The sequence below is a fragment of the Apis florea genome, unplaced genomic scaffold, assembly GCF_048593485.1.
Source record: "Apis florea isolate Af1SG1 unplaced genomic scaffold, ASM4859348v1 contig_3170_pilon, whole genome shotgun sequence".
NCBI lineage: Eukaryota > Metazoa > Arthropoda > Insecta > Hymenoptera > Apidae > Apis > Apis florea.
In genome coordinates, this window is record NW_028256714.1 from 1,471,543 (window position 1) to 1,488,755 (window position 17,213).

Consider the following 17,213-nt stretch of genomic DNA (forward strand, 5'->3'; position numbering starts at 1 on the left):
CATAAAGGAAAAGTTTTATAAAATTTATTATAGGTATATATCTATAATATTTTTTATAATAATTTCAAAAGCTTTCGTCTTTCCATTCTTATAGAAGAAATTACTCGTTGGAGAAAGTCTTCGAAAAGTTAATAATTAAATTTCATTCTACACAAGGATATTCTCAAAAATTATTATTAAAAAGTGACTGATCCTTTGCAAATTTATTTATATAGAACTAAAAATAATATAAAAAGACAGTAAATTACATATCAATAAGTTTTTTTTGAATATAAATTACATAAATACAATTATTTTGTTTCTCAATTTTTATCGATAATATCTTATATTGTAATAGAAATGTTCGTGTACAAAGATCCGTTTAAAAATGTCGACAGTATAATGGAAACGTCAATTCCTGTAGCGTTTGGAAAGTATCGAAATGATGCAAAAGTGTTATAAAAACGGTGCCAAGAATATTCGCTTTTCTGTAATGTGTATGCGCACACATACTTGAAACGTGTGGCGATCAGGTGCAAATAGATGGAAAAACGGGGGGGGAGGAGGAAAAATTTTTGTTTTTATATATAGACACGAGGGATGAATACAAAGTAATTGTTGTGCTCCTTTAACATGAATGAAAAAAAAAAAAACACACCATTACGGTGATTGGCGTTTTCGTAATAGATTCATCTTTTTACATTTTTTTTTTTTTTTTGCATAATTGTTTTAAATATTACGACACTCTGTTTCTGAAAATAGATAAATCTTTAAAGTGTTGCGTTTATATATAAAGTCGCGACTCATATCTCGTATATTTACGTTTGAATATATAACGCGATCGCTGTTTCGTTTTTGTTTTGTCTTTTCTCCTTCAACCGTCGCGTCGTACGACGCGACATAGCGAGCTCAGTCGAACAAAGGCATCGGCACGATTCACATCTATATAACGCGTTTATTCGTATTTCCTTTACTAAATTTATTCTTTCTTACTGTATATTTTTTTATATATATTTTTTAATTTATATTCATTCTTCTATATTCTTTATTTCAATCAAGTCAATTCACAACTCATTTTTTAATATGTGGATAGATTTTTTGGATTTATTTTATGCTGATTGAAAGAATTCAAAATATCTCTACTATTTTCGTAAGAATTTAAGTAATTAGAAGAAATAAAATTTTCTTTATTATTTATTTTTTTCTCTCGTGGAATCTCATTTCGTTTTCTTACATTTATTTTCTTTCTACTAGACAAGACATTGAAATAAGAACAACTGATTACGAGCGATTCAACGATTGGTGGAAGGAAAATATAAGGATAAGTCATGTAAATTTAATCGGATTTTAGTGAAATTTAAGATTAATGTGTCGTCGTCACTGTTCGTTGTATCCACAAAGTTCAATTATCTTTTGAATCAACGATATCTAAAATGAAATTTTGATACTCGATAGCTATTTCGAGTTAGTGAATGCTACACTGAAAGTGACAATTACTCTCTGTTTTACCTTTAATGCGAAAAATAAATACTCTCGAGAGTAATTCTCAAATGGATTATCTTTCATGGACATTATGTTTTCATGTTTGTTAGATCTTCATATTTATTTATTGACTAATTAACGAATCAATACTTGATTACAATCTGTAATATCTAAATATCTATTTTACATACAAATGATTGTAATTAAAAATTACGAAAGTAAATAGGTATACGTAATTATATTTCTATCTCGCAAAAATTAATTATTAATTTCGTCGAATAAATTCTCGATAATCAATCGAATTTTTATCGAAACAAAAAAAATACGAAATCCGTCATTTTGATTGTTCTAACGTTAAACATTCACGATTAAAAAGAAAGAAAGAAAAAGGAAAGGAAATGAATCGGCCGTTCGAAGATCAGAATTTTTTCACAAGCTGGAAGACCGATTTCCAACGATTGCGCAGTAACAAGCTCACGAATGAAAACAATTTTACTTGTGTAGTGTCGTGTCGTAGCCACCGGACCGTGTTAATAAAACATGACTCACACAAGAAACTTGTGTGCGTTTACGGAAATTTAAAAAAAAAAAAAAAATCATTTCTTCGAGGAAATGCGTTTTGTCAAGTATCTATATACATATATATGATATATTTGTATCTCGAATCTGTATGGAAACTCGAGGTTGATCAAATAGCTATTCCCAAGAGAGAGAAACGAGACTACTCGTCATGGTCACGTAAACGGCTATTGAAAATAATTGGTAATCCGTTTCGTTCCGGCATACCGCCTCCGGGGGGGTTAACCGATCGAGGGAACGAGAGATGTTTTAATGGTTTTGGAAAAAAAAAAAAAAGGAAGAGAAAAAAGAAAAAATCATCCCTTTTATCAATCTTTTCAACGGTTGAAACAAAAGAAAGTTCGAAAATCAGAACTGTCTTTTTTTTTTATTATCATCGAAACATTTTTATCGCTTATACATCGATATTGTATAAAATATTCCATAATATGTAAAAATATTCCTTTTATCGATCTTTTTTTTTTTTTTTTTTACGGTATGGTCGTTGAAACGTTGAGAAAAAGTAGGAATTAAATGTTTTCTTTTTTCCCCTCTTTTTTTTTTACCGCATCTCGAAATATTTAGGTACTTTATGATTCGTATAAAATATCATGTACGATATGTAAAAATATTCCTTTTCCATCGATCTTTTTTAATGGTCGTTGAAATAAAAGAATGTATAGGGAATCGGATCGGCGTCTATTTTTATTATTTGAAACGTTCAGATATTTTAAAACCGGATTAGATTTGTTTTATTCTATTTTTCACTTCTCTGTTTGAGCTTTATCTCAGTGATCAGATATTGCTAAATTTTAGGACATTAAAAAATTGTTAGATCGATTAATACGATTCATTTTAAATTTGAAAATTTCGCGAAAGATTTGGATATTGGAAATCTGGATGTAAAATATTATTTTGATAAATGATATTTGACCATCGATCGAATCTTAAGAACATAAAATGAAGATCTTGATAATTGTATATAAAAAAATAAAAGAGATATTTGGTGAAAAATAACAATTTTGTAGAAAAGAGGATTTAATCCAAATTTATATACATCTCGTTTATAAATACATACGTGTACACTTACTTTATTTTTCTCGCGAAAATATAGTCGGACTTTAATTCCAAATTTTACGAACCCAATGGGGCGGGCTTAAGAAACTCGAGAGGAAGTTAAGTCTGACGATAATTTCCCTCCTAAATCGGAATGCTAATGAGCAAACCTATTAATAGTTGATACTCGGAAGAAGAAAACCACAAATTTCTATGTCTCGAATACATTCTGTGTTATTACTTTTCCATTTAATAACGGAAAATAAACGAAACATTTATGAAAAAAAAAGAAATGTAAACGTGAAAAATTATTAGGAAATTATCGAAAGATAATTAAAAAATTTATCGTTTTATTTTGAAATTTTTATTTCAAGAAAAAAAATTCCGTGAAATCTAAATCTATTTAAAAACAATTAGAATTCCTTTGTCTTAAAAGATTCTTTTAAAGGAAAAATCTGTCGAATATACAATTTCAAGTGAAAATTAATATGATATCGAAAATTTACGATTATTAAAAATTAGAAAAAAATTATGTTCGTTTCGATAGCCCTGATATACATAAATTATTATTATATAAGAAAAATATTACATTTATCTTTTTCTGTTAATTACATAAGGATTTAACACTTTCTTATTCCGTAGAAAATATAATTTGAATATCTTGTACACAATAGAATTTATCTCGTCATTTTCTCTTTTGCAATTGTTATAATATTATATTGTATGTAAAAATTTATTTTTATATGTGTAAATGAAAACGCAATAATATAATAATTTTTATATATATATATATAAAAAAAAAAAAAAAAAAAAAAAGGATACTCAAAGGAATGATGTTTTTTTGTGAAAGTATTTAGAAGAAAGAAATTACCGCAAGAAATTGATCGAATCGAATTGTGGTGCAAGCAATAAAATCAGTATTGTCGGCGGAGCACGTACTTAATTATAGTATTGGTGATACAAGCAAATAATTTACGTGATTATGAAATACGTAATTTTACGAAGACAAAACGCAATTTAAAAAAAAAAAGTAATAAAGATTAATTACAATTACTTTCATTTAACGAAAAATACAAACGCGGTAGTCATTTTGACAATATTAATTAATTATCGCGTAAGATAAATTATTTTCAAGAGTAATCCCTCTTTTAAGAAATGCAAATATTGAGAATAAAATTGAGCTCGAGAATATTTTTCGTAAAAGTAGGAAATTGCATTGATAGAGAAAAATATCGTGGAAATTTTTGGTGCAAAACAATAATAGTCGACGAGATTAATTATAAAAATGACGATTGATCAAGATAGTCACTTTGACAATATTAATTAATTATCGCGCAAGATAGATTATTTTTAAGATTAATCTTCTACGTTTCTCGAATAGTTTCGTATTTTAAGAAATGCGAATAAAATTAGAATATTTTTCTTAAAAATATATTGCATCGATAAATAATTTTTATTATAATATACCAGCGAAAAATTATCATCAACTTTCGAAAATCCTATTCTCGAACAGGATACGTTTGAAAGTAAAACTTTCCACGATTCATAGCATTTGGCAGTATTTCAAATAGATATCGATACTAACTTTTACTCTGCGAAAAATTATCGAGAATTAATTATTCTCGAATAATCTTAGGAACGGAATCGTGGAATCTCGAAAATTTTTCCTACAAACAATAATAATAGAGGAAACTTCAAATAACAGATATATCAACTGATCGATAGTCAACCTTGACTAATCTCGACTAATTATCGCGTACGAGCAAGTGTCCAACGTTTATTATCGGGTCGGGCGTTATTATCGAACGAATTGCATCACAATTGTGCGTACGTACAGTTGCGTCGCGTTAAAATCCACGCGGCGTAACGCGTTACGCGGTGTATACACGGGAATATCGAGCGATCGAACGACACAAACAACCTTCGGCGTGGAAACAGCTCACCTTGTTCCGTGCGAAAACCCAGCCATCCGTGCAATTTTCTCGCGAGAATATGCGCGACGCCGCATTCCACGTTGCATAAAGTAACGAACGCAACCAACGTTGTTTCCAGCCTGCGAAACGAACCGATCGTCGCGATTCTCGACACATTGTGGAATTGTTGTACATTGGAAAGTAGAACTCTCGAGAATTCTCTTTTCGTCATCATTTTTGAGAATAGAAATTACGAATGGACTAATAATTTGTGAAAAATATTTATCTCCATTGTTTTATTCTTAAAATAGCTATATATATATTCTCGATAATTTTAATTAATAATTTCGTTAGTGTTAAAATGTGTTTACTTACGAAAAATATTGTCAAACGGCGATCGATCGTGGAAAGTTTCACTTTCAAATAAATGTATCCGTTTTCGAGAATAGGATTTTCGAAAGTTGATTCTCGATGATAATATTTCGAAATCATTATCGACGAATTTGAAATGTTTAAAAAATGTCTTTACGGACAGTTTGATTTAATCGGACTGACTTCACTTCCTGTTCGACGTAACGATCGATCGTAATGACGGTCTTTTTTTTCTCTCTTTTTTTCCTTTCTTGCTTAAGTCATTATCCATTTGCATTTTGTAATTATGATACGTAGATACTTGCGCTGTTATTATAGCGCAATAAAAATAAGCTCATGAATTTTTTTACTTATCGATATTAACGAATGGAAAATCGTGAATGGAGAGATGATTACGCGGATACTTGTTCCCCCTTCTCCCTCAAATCGGATTAAAACAAATACGGTTTCACCGTATGATAAATCTCACTTGGCCGATTCAACGTTCAAATTACCATTCTTGATATCCAAATCATGTTTCGATTCTCTCTCAATATAAATTCCAATTTGTTCCAATTAACTTCGCCGATTCTCTTTCGTTCGTGTTTACTCGTTTACATTTCTCGTAAATATACGAGTGAAAAGTCACAAAAAAAAGAAAAAAATGTTTTTGCATTACTCGTGTCTCGTCAGAATCAAGGAAATTTCTATATTTTTGATATTAACTCGTAACTTAACGGATAGACGAAATTCGACCCTTGATTTTGAATTTTCAACATTTTTTTTCCTTCTCCTTTCCTTTTTCTTATATAAAATTTTACAAAGTGGAGAAACTTATGAGTAAAACTTATGAGTCCACGTCCATTCCAGAGACGAGCTGTGCGCGCCACTCTTGACGAGAAATCTTCTTCCCCGACGGGAAAAAACTTTTCACAATTTTCACATGGATGGGAAAAAATTTCGTACACGATCACCGATCGCGCGTGTACGAAAAGCGTGGAGTAAATTCGAGTGAGTTCAACAAGGAAAGAAAAAAAAGATTTAATAGGATTCCTGTTGCGTTTATTTCAACACGTAGCGAAGAGGTTAGAAGACCGGTTTCGCATTCCGTTGCGCAAATGTTTTTAAACCGCGTTCGCGTTTCACGCGTTCCCTTCTTTGTGTTTGCCTTCCCCGCGATGATATTAGATTCCCCGGTTTTTCACGAGACAAAGGTGTCTCGTAACCCGCTATTCACCTGTTCTTCCACGCGATTCTTCCACTCCAGATACCCTCAATACCGTTAACGAGCGCGTTAACTAAACATTTTACTTAACGCGCTTGCCACGTAGCCACGTGTCCCTCGTGGAAAAAATAACAGCCACTCCTGGCCCGCCATCGATCCTTCTCCTCCCCCCTCCTCTGCTCCTCCTCTTCCTCCTTCTCCTCTCCTCCTCCTTCTTCTTCGTGATGATCAGGCCGCGGCCATTTCAATTCCGCGAGTTTTTTAAATTAACCTGAGCGAAGTCGATCGTCTATTCCGAATTTTTCGAATTTTTCACGGCGCACAGTGGTTCGAATGACATATATTTGGAGTGGAAATTCATTTGTACATTAAGATTTTGAATCGTCTTTTTAAACGTTTACAGATTGAGCAAAATACGTTTAATTGTAGGCAAACAATCGAGAAATATCGTGTAAATTCAATCAATTTTATGATGGATATATAACGTGTATTTTAATTTAAATCGTTATCGATAAGTTTCTCGTTTTTCTTTTTTTTTTTCTTTTGTAAATTAAGTGATTACTTCGTGTTAGAGATTCACACGATGTAATGATTTGTCAATGATTTTTTATACGTTCCACGTCATAAGAATGAACGAAAAGTGGAAAGTTTCTACTTTTTTCATCGCCATATTTCGCGAAACTTTGCAAATTCGCATTAAAATTAATTTGAACGTTTACGGTCATGATATGTACAATCTAGCAGATCCTTTAATTCAGCCATCCATATTTATGGATTAATTTTTTAATCTGTCTTATATTATAATATACGCGTTTCTATCGTTCTATATTTTCGCGATCGACGATACTCAATGTGCTTTTTTCATTTTATAATTTTCAATTTGTTAATTTTGATTGGAAAATTATTGGATAATTTATAAGATAAGATTGTCGAAGACATTCTGTAGCCGTAATTTCTTTTGCTCTAACAAGCATCTTTTCCTTGGAGTTTCTTTGGAATACCATTTCCAATTCTCAAAGTCCAGTTTATCGCAGGTTCGTTAAATTCGAAGCCGTTTTTCGAGTTAAAATATTTTTATATAAATATTGTGTATTATTTTCTTCTTTATTATTCCATTAAATGCGATGTTAATCTGTTTTAACGAAACAACAAGCTATTTAAGCTCGAAAACCGGAGAAAAATAATTTAGCCCCTATTATTCGTATCACCGATCCATCGAATGGATCGTGAAAAATGATGGACGGTTTGTTCCGCGTTTTTATGGGAAAAATTGAGACGCGTGCAAATTTATGGGTGTTTATTTACGATGGTGCTCGAAAATATTGAAAGGGTTCGAGAATATCGAACAATATCCGGGAATATAATTTATTCCTTCGAATTCTTTGAAATCGGTCTGAAATTGTATACTTTTAAAGAAAAAATCGTAACAATTTCACAATTTCATTCCGGATATATTGAATTGATCGCTAATTTGATTAATTTTTCAATCAAACCAAGTATTTAAATTTTTTTAGGAAAAAATAGAAAAGATATTTTATATTCGCGCGCGATACAAGATTCGAAACGATTTTCGTTCAATTTTCTGTTAATTTCAACGGTTTATTTAAAAATGTTTCTCCAACGAAGGGGAGGGGAGAGGGGCGCGGACCAACCACGCGTTTATCGGACTTTCAATTACTCGCGATGCGTTGTATACGCGGGATAATTTTCGTACGAAACCCATTTCCATAATTACGAAACTTTGCACCCTTTATTTCACCGTATTCACCTTATAACGCGTCTTTTTATTACGCGCATCATGAAATACGATTCAACGAACGAATACCAATTTAAATTAACAAAAAAAAAAAAAGACGAAATTTCGATTAATGAGAACATACGACGCGTAACAATCCTTACGATGAGAAGTGACTGAAAATTCGATCAAATAATTAATTCTTTTTGTTTTTTTTTTTTCAAATCTCGCATAACAGAAAGATTTGGATCCTCTTTTCCGTCTATTTTTCAATTATCGTTCGATTATTCGAGGACATTATTTCGTTCGTGGCGATATGAATAAAATCGGACCACGGGCATCCACGCTGCCGAGAAACGAAGGAGAACAGAGCGGGGAGGAAACGTTTCTCGCGTCGAAACTTACGAGTTGGCCGTGTTGGGTCAGCCTAAAATCAATAAAGTGCAAGGTCCTGCCACGTACGAAAAGCTCTGGCACGGCTGTGGTAAAAATCGCCGCGGTGTTTCGATTATTTTTATCGCCTTCCACGCCTTTCTGCGTCGAAGAATATTATTTTTTTCCTTCGTCTTTTTTTTTTTTTTTTTTTAACTACGTGCATCACAAGTTTTGATCAATGAAGCTACGGAAATGTGGAACTTGTTAGATAGAAATTCAGATATTATCCAATGTCCTCTGTTGGTTGTTAATTTTCGTGAATAATCGCACTCGAGGAAGACGATCACGCGCGTTAAGTAGAGCAGATTACAATTAAAAAGTATCTTATAAATAACGCCGTGAATGTCTGCCCAAACTTTTCTTTTTCCGCGAATAAATTTAAATTTTCCATAAGCGCGTGAAGTTAACTAATGATCGAAATATTTATTATGATAAAAATCGATAAACTCTGGAGAACGTTTAAAAAAACGTTTCGAATTCTTAAATGGCGGCGTCATGGTTTTACGAATACAACCATACACGTGTCGCGTGCTTGAAACGACTTTATCGGTCGATAAGTTACGCTCGTAAAATTGTTAAATATTAATTAAAGAAGAAGAAAAGAAAAAAGAAAAAGGTGGAAGATGTACATAGGAGTGGTGTGACATATATATATATATAGTATATGGAGGAGGATAGTTGTGTTGATACAGTTCAGACGATTGATTGGTCAATCGTGTTGAGGATACGTCGAGGATACGTGTTTGAGATGCGAACGGAGTAAATTAATTCGAAACGTTTCGAGAGGAGTAAACACGTTTATAATTGCAACTAAAAAGTTGAGTTAATTTGAATAACGCTTGGTCGTTAAAGATAAATTATAGCGGATTCTCGAGATTGTTGAGAGATTGAAATTAAATTATGATTTACAGGGGCAAGGAGAGAAAATACGGGACGTGTTAGAAGAAAGAGGAAAAGATTATATTGTAATTGTAATTGACACTGGTGGAAAAATTGGATGGTGATTAGATTGATTCGAATAATGGATAGCGGAAAAATTTTTAAACGAAAACAAAAATGTTGACCGATGATAGATCGATCACGATTCGATCGTAATCGTAGAAAATTCAGAATCAATTTCGAATTGTCCATGAAAGAAAACTATTGCACGCGTGAAAAAAAAAAAAATTATTTCTTATCTATTCAGAAGTTAGAAAAATAAAATGGATTAAAATGTAGTTTCCCGGCAAGAAAAATTTCAAAGCGAAAGTAAACCGATAATATTCGAAATGGATCGATCACGATTCGATCGTAACCTTAAAAAAGTAGACGTATTGAAAAATATACGATTGTCGAGGGAAAAATAAATGTTTAAAAATTAATCTCAATCTTGACATGTATAAATATTCAACGATGAAAGAAAGAAATCGAGAATCGAATATCAATTTCGAATTATCCATAAACAAACTATCGCACTTGTGAGTTATGCGTGCAATTAAAAAGAAAAAAAGAGAAAAAATTATTTCTCACCCGCTTAAAACTTAGAAAGTTAAGAAGTAAAATGGATTAAAATGTAATTATCTGGCAAGAAAAAAGCGAAAAATAAAATTTTCTATATCCGAAATGGATCGATCGCGACTCGATCGTATCGAAAGATAAAAATCAGCTCGAATCGAAATTTCGAAATATCCAACGTTTCCGGGAAGGAAGTATTGCACTTATCAGGGCGGAGAGTGAATTATGGAAAAAAATTGCGAAGAAAAAATAAAAAAGAAAATAATTATTTCCTAGCTACTTAGGAAAATCGCTAATTACGAGGCGCGATGCAGCCAGGTTGAACAACACGGATCTTCCTCGATTGATCGCGATGTTGTACAAACGCAATATTTTTTTTTCTCTTTTCTTTTCTTTTCTATTCTTCTCTTTTTTTTTTGCGCTGGATACGCTATCTTTCCCGGAGACTACTACTGGATGCTATTAAAAATTCATAAAAGTGGCTCGTTAACAAGGCAGACTTGCTAACGACACGTAATTACCAGACTATTCGTTAACATTCAACCAACAGATTTAATGAAAGTTAATAAGAAGAAGGGGATTCAGACTTGTATTATTTGTATTATCAAAAAAAGTTGCAAAATCGTGTTCTTTTTTTTTTTTTTTTGAAATTTCGATCAGAGCAATAAGAGAGGGAAAAAATGTATCTCTTTGTTAAAAATTATTTTCCAACGTGAAAATAAAACGTCAAAATGATAAAGGAGAAAGGATTTTTGTGTGCAAATTTTAATTCGCTTGTGCTTCGTAGAATAAAATATATCGTAGGATTCAGAGATCGGGGAAGTTTATAACGCGTGATATCTTCAACAAATCGGTATCTCTAAACACGATTCGAGAAATCTCCATTCGATTCTTTCAAACTTTTATCGATACCTTTGGTCAATCTTGAAATTTCACAATTCTTTCTTTGGATCATATGAATCTTCGTTCCAAATTTAAAAATCGTTTAAAAATCATTTTCTAAGTCATCCTTTATCGTTCGTGAAATTTTATATACGTTCTACGAAATCATCCATCCTGCATTTATCGAGTCTTCGAGATATACTTTAATCTTGAAATTTCACGATTCTCCTTTCAGATGTATCGATCGAATGAAATTTCCCAGTTCAAAGAAAATCTCCAACTTGAAACTTTCCAGAAAATCATGCTGCATTTATCATCAACACCCTTCCAGATATACTTTTATCACGAGATTTCATAATTCTTCTTTCAGATCATATTTCAACACCCTTTATCGATCATGAAATTTCGCAGTCCGGAAAATCATCCAATCCATTTATCATTATCGAACCACCAACACCCCCTCGAGACATACTTTCCTAATCTTAAAATTTCACGATTCTTTATTAGATCCACGTATACTCTCGAAATTTCAAAACCACTTACTCTACAAAAACATCGTCGAATCATTCTTTATCTCTCAAATCTCTCAAACTTTTCCACCAAAATCGGCCATCATCCCTTCGAGCCCACCAACAACAAGATCGGTCATTTTTGCCCCGATTTTTGCCCCACACATTCACCATCCTCTATCGATATGCCTTCGAATAATCTTCATAAATCGCACATAGATAAAGATGGCACGTTTCTCGCAAGTCGGCCAACTCTTATAGAAAGAAGTTTTTCGAAAGTGTGATTGAAGGAGAGGGCGATTAATTGTAAAGTTCGGTCTGGATTTCTCGTGCATGAAAGGAGCGCGGTTGTTGCGCAATCTCGGTGGAATAATTGCCGGTTCGTGACGTATCGCCGGTCACGAGGAACAAACGGTTCCGTGGAACACCCGCTTTGCGCCCATTTCCATTGATTTTTTCGAAGCCGAGACTTCGTTGCTTCCCTCCTCCTCCTCCTCCTCCTCTTCTTCTTCTTCTTTTCTCTTCTTCTTCTTCTTCGATACGAAACGTGTGCAAGTGTCGAGCCGGTTCAAGGGTGGGGGGAGGGGGGGGGGTGAAGAAGGAGGTTTCAAAGGGGAATAATTTTCTGTGATCACAGATTCATCATGTGCCCCCCCCCTCCCCCCTCCCCCCGTCTTTTTTTCTGTTAATCGTAAAAATTGGCGGATGAATTCGAAGAATTAAAGGTTTGAATTGGAAGTTGAGAAGGGTAAGAGTTCGGGATTCGAGAAATGTGCGTTGAAACGTTATTTAAGTTGGTGCAAGCTTTTCCAATAGGAATTGCTTGGAAATCTTAGGTATCTTTGGTATTTTCGGTGTGTAAGGGTTCTTCGTAGGTGAAATTTGAAAAATTTAATGATCGACTGAAGAAGAAATAGGAATATTTTAGAGAAAGAATTCGTAATATCGAATAAGAAAGTGTTCGATTCTTAAATATTTGATGAAATATCTTAACGAATCTTGATGGATAAAAGGTTTTTCGTTCGAATTTCGGTATGAATTTTTTAAGTCGTTATTAACGGAGAATTGTAAGTTTTCGTAAAAAGAACGTATATTATATCGTTTTGTCAATGAATATACCGGCATGCTTGCTTCTCAATGAACGATGAAGTGTCCAAGAAAAATTGAAAAGTTACTTTTAACAGGGACGAGAATTTTCCGTTAGAATAAAAGTTTTCCTTTAAATAATTCCACGATATTCGCATCGCATTCTCGCTAATAATCAATTCCATATTCAACGAGAAGTAAAATCTAAAAGATTAAAATCTGGCGCCCGAGTGGAGGGCAAAAGAGAAACACGCAGGATGATTCACCCACTTCGATTATCGTTATTCGTAATCGTTACACGTGTGTAATGTTTGATTCTATCTAAAAAAAAAAAAAATTCGATATACAAAACAATAATATCATGGTAATTGACTTTTTTCTTTTATTATCTGTTTCTATTCTCTTACACGAGTCAAGAATTGTTACGATGTCGACACGACGAGAAAAGTTTCATTTGCATCGGGAACAAATTTCGACCAAACATCCCTCGTGTATTTTTAAAACTCTATAATATACATAATCTTTAATAATTGTTTCACTTGGAACTCATTTGGAAGGAAAAATACATCCACTCATTTTAAAAACAAAATTTTCACTCGTAGCGAACGGAATAATTCACGAGTAATTAAAATCGAATTTCGATGTAATTCGATACACGTCGATAACTAACTATTCACCATTGTATCTAGTCGACCATTCTTAACCCTTTGCACTCGTATTTGTACTTAAGAAGATTTACCAATCAACTTGGAATTATTTTTCATATTCGATCGAAATGAAAACATTTTTCTGAGAATATATTAATTTGCCGCTTTACTAAAAAAAAAAAAAAAATAAAATACATAAATGTATAAAATAAATTTTATCTGCATCTCGATTCCTTGATCAGTGAAAATCTATACAATATATATATATATATATATATATATATATATATATATATATATATATCTTTTATTTATATATACACACACACTTAAGCATTACATGAAACATTAAAAGAAAACATTATGACAAGAGTCCCTCGGAATACTAATATAAATATATTTATAATAATAAAATATAAGGACATATGAGTACAAAGGGTTAAACGCTTCCCAGAATCATAATTTCCATCGAGATCTCATATTCTTTCTCCTTTCTTCATCTCCAGTGATCATCATGTTCGATGACTGTACCGTTGAAGACGGTCTTCTTCTCCCTGGAAAAAAATAAACCCTCGATTAGTGGCGAAGGAACTTGCGCGATTGATCGAAATGTAGTATTAATTTTTTTATTAAAAAATCGACAATGTACGATTTTTGTTTTTATATATATATATATATTCATATTTCTTCTTTCCATTGGAACGTGGACGATGGTACGATCGATAACAAAGGGATACGATCGTGCCGTGTCGCACGTCGTCAATTAGATAGCGAAACACGGCAACGTTTTGATTGGCTACAATTGTTTCGCGATAATGGTCTCGATTGCGCGTGTGTTTCATCGATGGAATTTGGTTACATCGATTGTCACGCGGAATTAGAAACGAGAAGGTTATTAAAATTCTTTCGAGATTTATAAATTGCATTCGTTTGACAGTAAATTTCTCGAGGATTGTTGCGAACTAACCTAACCTCTTTTTCGCTCTTACCATCGAAAGGTAACGAGATCTCGACAACAACAATTTTATTCTATGTATCATCGGATCGCCTCGAGAGTTTTTACCTTTGTTTTTTTTAAATCGATTTAGAATTATCATCTCGTAATTTTTAAAATTGGTGAGTATGTTTGTGTATTTCAATTTCGATAAATACAGAAAACGCGTGTAATTTTCGATTTGTCAATTTTTTCGCGATCAAAAAATCAGCAATGTTTATCGATCGCAAGATTAAAGTGAAAGAAGAAATAAAAATATCGGTTTAAAAATTCGTCCGAGTACAATTCTATTTTTTTTTTTTTTTGCATTTTATTTTACGAGGAATTAATATGATCTGTATTGGAAAAATAAATCAACACCGTGCCGTAAACAATGGAATCGAAAAACGCAATCGATTAAATTCTCTAAATTTTTTCCAAACAGTAAAACTAGCCAAATCCATATTTTTTCCGAAATCAATAAAATCATAACGGAATACATTTTGTTTCGTCGTAAATCGAGCATAGACTGCCATAACTACGAAAAGATAAAAACATTGGCAATTTCAAAAATTTCCCCACTTTACGAGTTCCTACGCCACTGCGTCGAAATTAAGAAGAAAAAAATTTTGATCGTTTACGAGTCTCTTTATACTTGCGAAGACTAAAGAAAAGATTATCCGTTTACTGTTAATTTTTCCTCCATCGCAAGAAAAAAAAAAATGTAAGGAAACTCGCGAACGATTAATCAACTCTTAATTTTCCTCAACAAGTGTACAGGCTATCTCTGTCTGATTTCGACATCTCGATTTTCTCTAGCATCGTAAAAAAAGCAGAGTATCGCTTGAATTTTGAACAAAAACATCTCTCAAAGTAATAATTGTTAGTATTATTGTTAGATGGATTTTTTTTTTTTTTTATACAACTTGCAAGTGCAAAGTTCCACGTAAAGAAAGAAAAATACTATCCTTTCAATTGAAGCATTAAAATTTCAATATACTTTAAGTAATAAAACTTCATTTAACGCCAGAATTACTTCTTCCTTTGGCATCTATTTTATCGCGTATTAATCACGATTTTATTTCGATCAAAAGTAATTATTCGATAAAACAGAAGAAGAAGAAAACAAATGTGAAATCCGATCATTTTGTCGGTTTGTTAAAATGATATTTACAATATTGGAATTTCGATTATCGGAACACCCAAACGTTACCCTTTAACTCTCTATTACCCAAACGTTCTATCATCTTCCACCATCCAAACATTATATATTTGCGTCCACGTTCGCGCTCGCGTGTGTACTTTCTCGTGGATGTCGAAGCTAATTATCAAAACAGAATCTCTTCGAAATCACGCGTGTGATGAAATTTACGGTCCCAACTCCTCTCCTCTCCCTACCAGTCCCGATAATCGAGCTTCCATTGAGGTTATTATCTTCACTTCTAACGCATAACTTCAAACGCTTTTCAAACGCTTTTTCCCCGATCTAACTTTTCAACGACGAGAAAGTAATAAACGCGACGGGAAGAAAATCAAACTTGTCGAGATCAGATAAAACGTAAAAATAACCGATATATATATATATATATATATATACAAAGATCATCGAAATCATAGTCGTAATCACGATCGATCATCTCCATCATTATCATCATGATCGTCATTGCGGGGATACGAAGGAAACGCGTGTGTTTAATCGTGTGTTCTATTGCAGACCTAGGGAGCCCATTCTTCCCTGGTGGTCCTGAATTGTGGCACCATCCATTGGCGTACTCGACCGCTGGCGAATTACCAGGCACGCTGCAACACGCGACGCTGGTGCATCCGGCGTTACATCCTCAGGTCCCCGTACGTTCCTATCTTTGACTATCTGCAGACAAAGCTCTGGAGCCGCCGACGAGCGCCCCGATGCACGTTAGTGATACATGATCGTTATACTCGATTATTATACGATACACCATAGCAGGTAGACGCGCAATGAAATCTAGAGAGAGGGGGAGAGAGAGAGAGAGAGAGAGAGAGAGAGAGAGAGAAGCAGGTTGATGAAACACCGGATCGATCGCGGCAACAATCTTCTCGAAGAGGAATAAGGGGTGATTCCCCCCAAATTCGAGATTTTTCTTCCTTTTTTGCTTTTTTGGTTAGATGGTGTTTAGCATCGGCTAAAGATTTGGGCTCACTCGGGATAAATTTGGGGTGAAATTTGAACGAGATTTTAGTTATTATTTGGGAAATTTTGAGGATGGAGTTAATTGGAATGAATCGAAGTTCGAGAGAGAATGGAGATTTAGAATTTTGGGGAAATTGGGGTGTTTTTAATTATATTTTTAAACTTAATCGCGATTTAAGTGAGATTTTAGTTATTATTTGGGAAACTTTGAGAAATTAATTGGAACGAATCGAAGTTCGAGAGAGAATGGAGATTTAGAATTGTTATTTTTTTAAACTTAATCGCGATTTAAGTGAGATTTGAATTATTATTTGGGAAATTTTGAGGATGGAGTTAATTGGAATGAATCGAAGTTCGAGAGAGAATGGAGATTTAGAATTTTGGGGAAATTGGGGTGTTTTTAATTATATTTTTAAACTTAATCGCGATTTAAGTGAGATTTTAGTTATTATTTGGGAAACTTTGAGAAATTAATTGGAACGAATCGAAGTTCGAGAGAGAATGGAGATTTAGAATTGTTATTTTTTTAAATTTAATCGCGATTTAAGTGAGATTTGAATTATTATTTGGGAAATTTTGAGGATGGAGTTAATTGGAATGAATTAAAGTTTGAGAAAAAGAATTGGAAATTTAGAATTTTTGAAACTTAATTGCGACGTAGTAAGAGATTTTAGAAAGGTAAGAAGATTTCGGTTATTATGGGAAATTCTGAGTTGGA

At 33.0% G+C, this 17,213-nt stretch overlaps 1 protein-coding gene across 11 annotated transcripts in view; it reads left to right on the top strand.

Annotated features, from left to right (window-relative positions):
* LOC100865386 (protein couch potato) overlaps positions 1-17,213 on the top strand; it is a 146,390-nt gene that overhangs the window by 108,259 nt on the left and 20,918 nt on the right. For 3 of the 11 annotated variants that reach the window (XM_086910236.1, XM_086910228.1, XM_086910232.1), the window contains exon 6: positions 16,040-16,173. The exons of the other annotated variants lie outside the window; for them this stretch is intronic. In XM_086910236.1, coding sequence (XP_086766362.1) covers positions 16,040-16,173 — 134 coding nt within the window. The remainder of the gene's footprint in view (positions 1-16,039; positions 16,174-17,213) is intronic. 11 annotated transcript variants of the gene reach the window in all.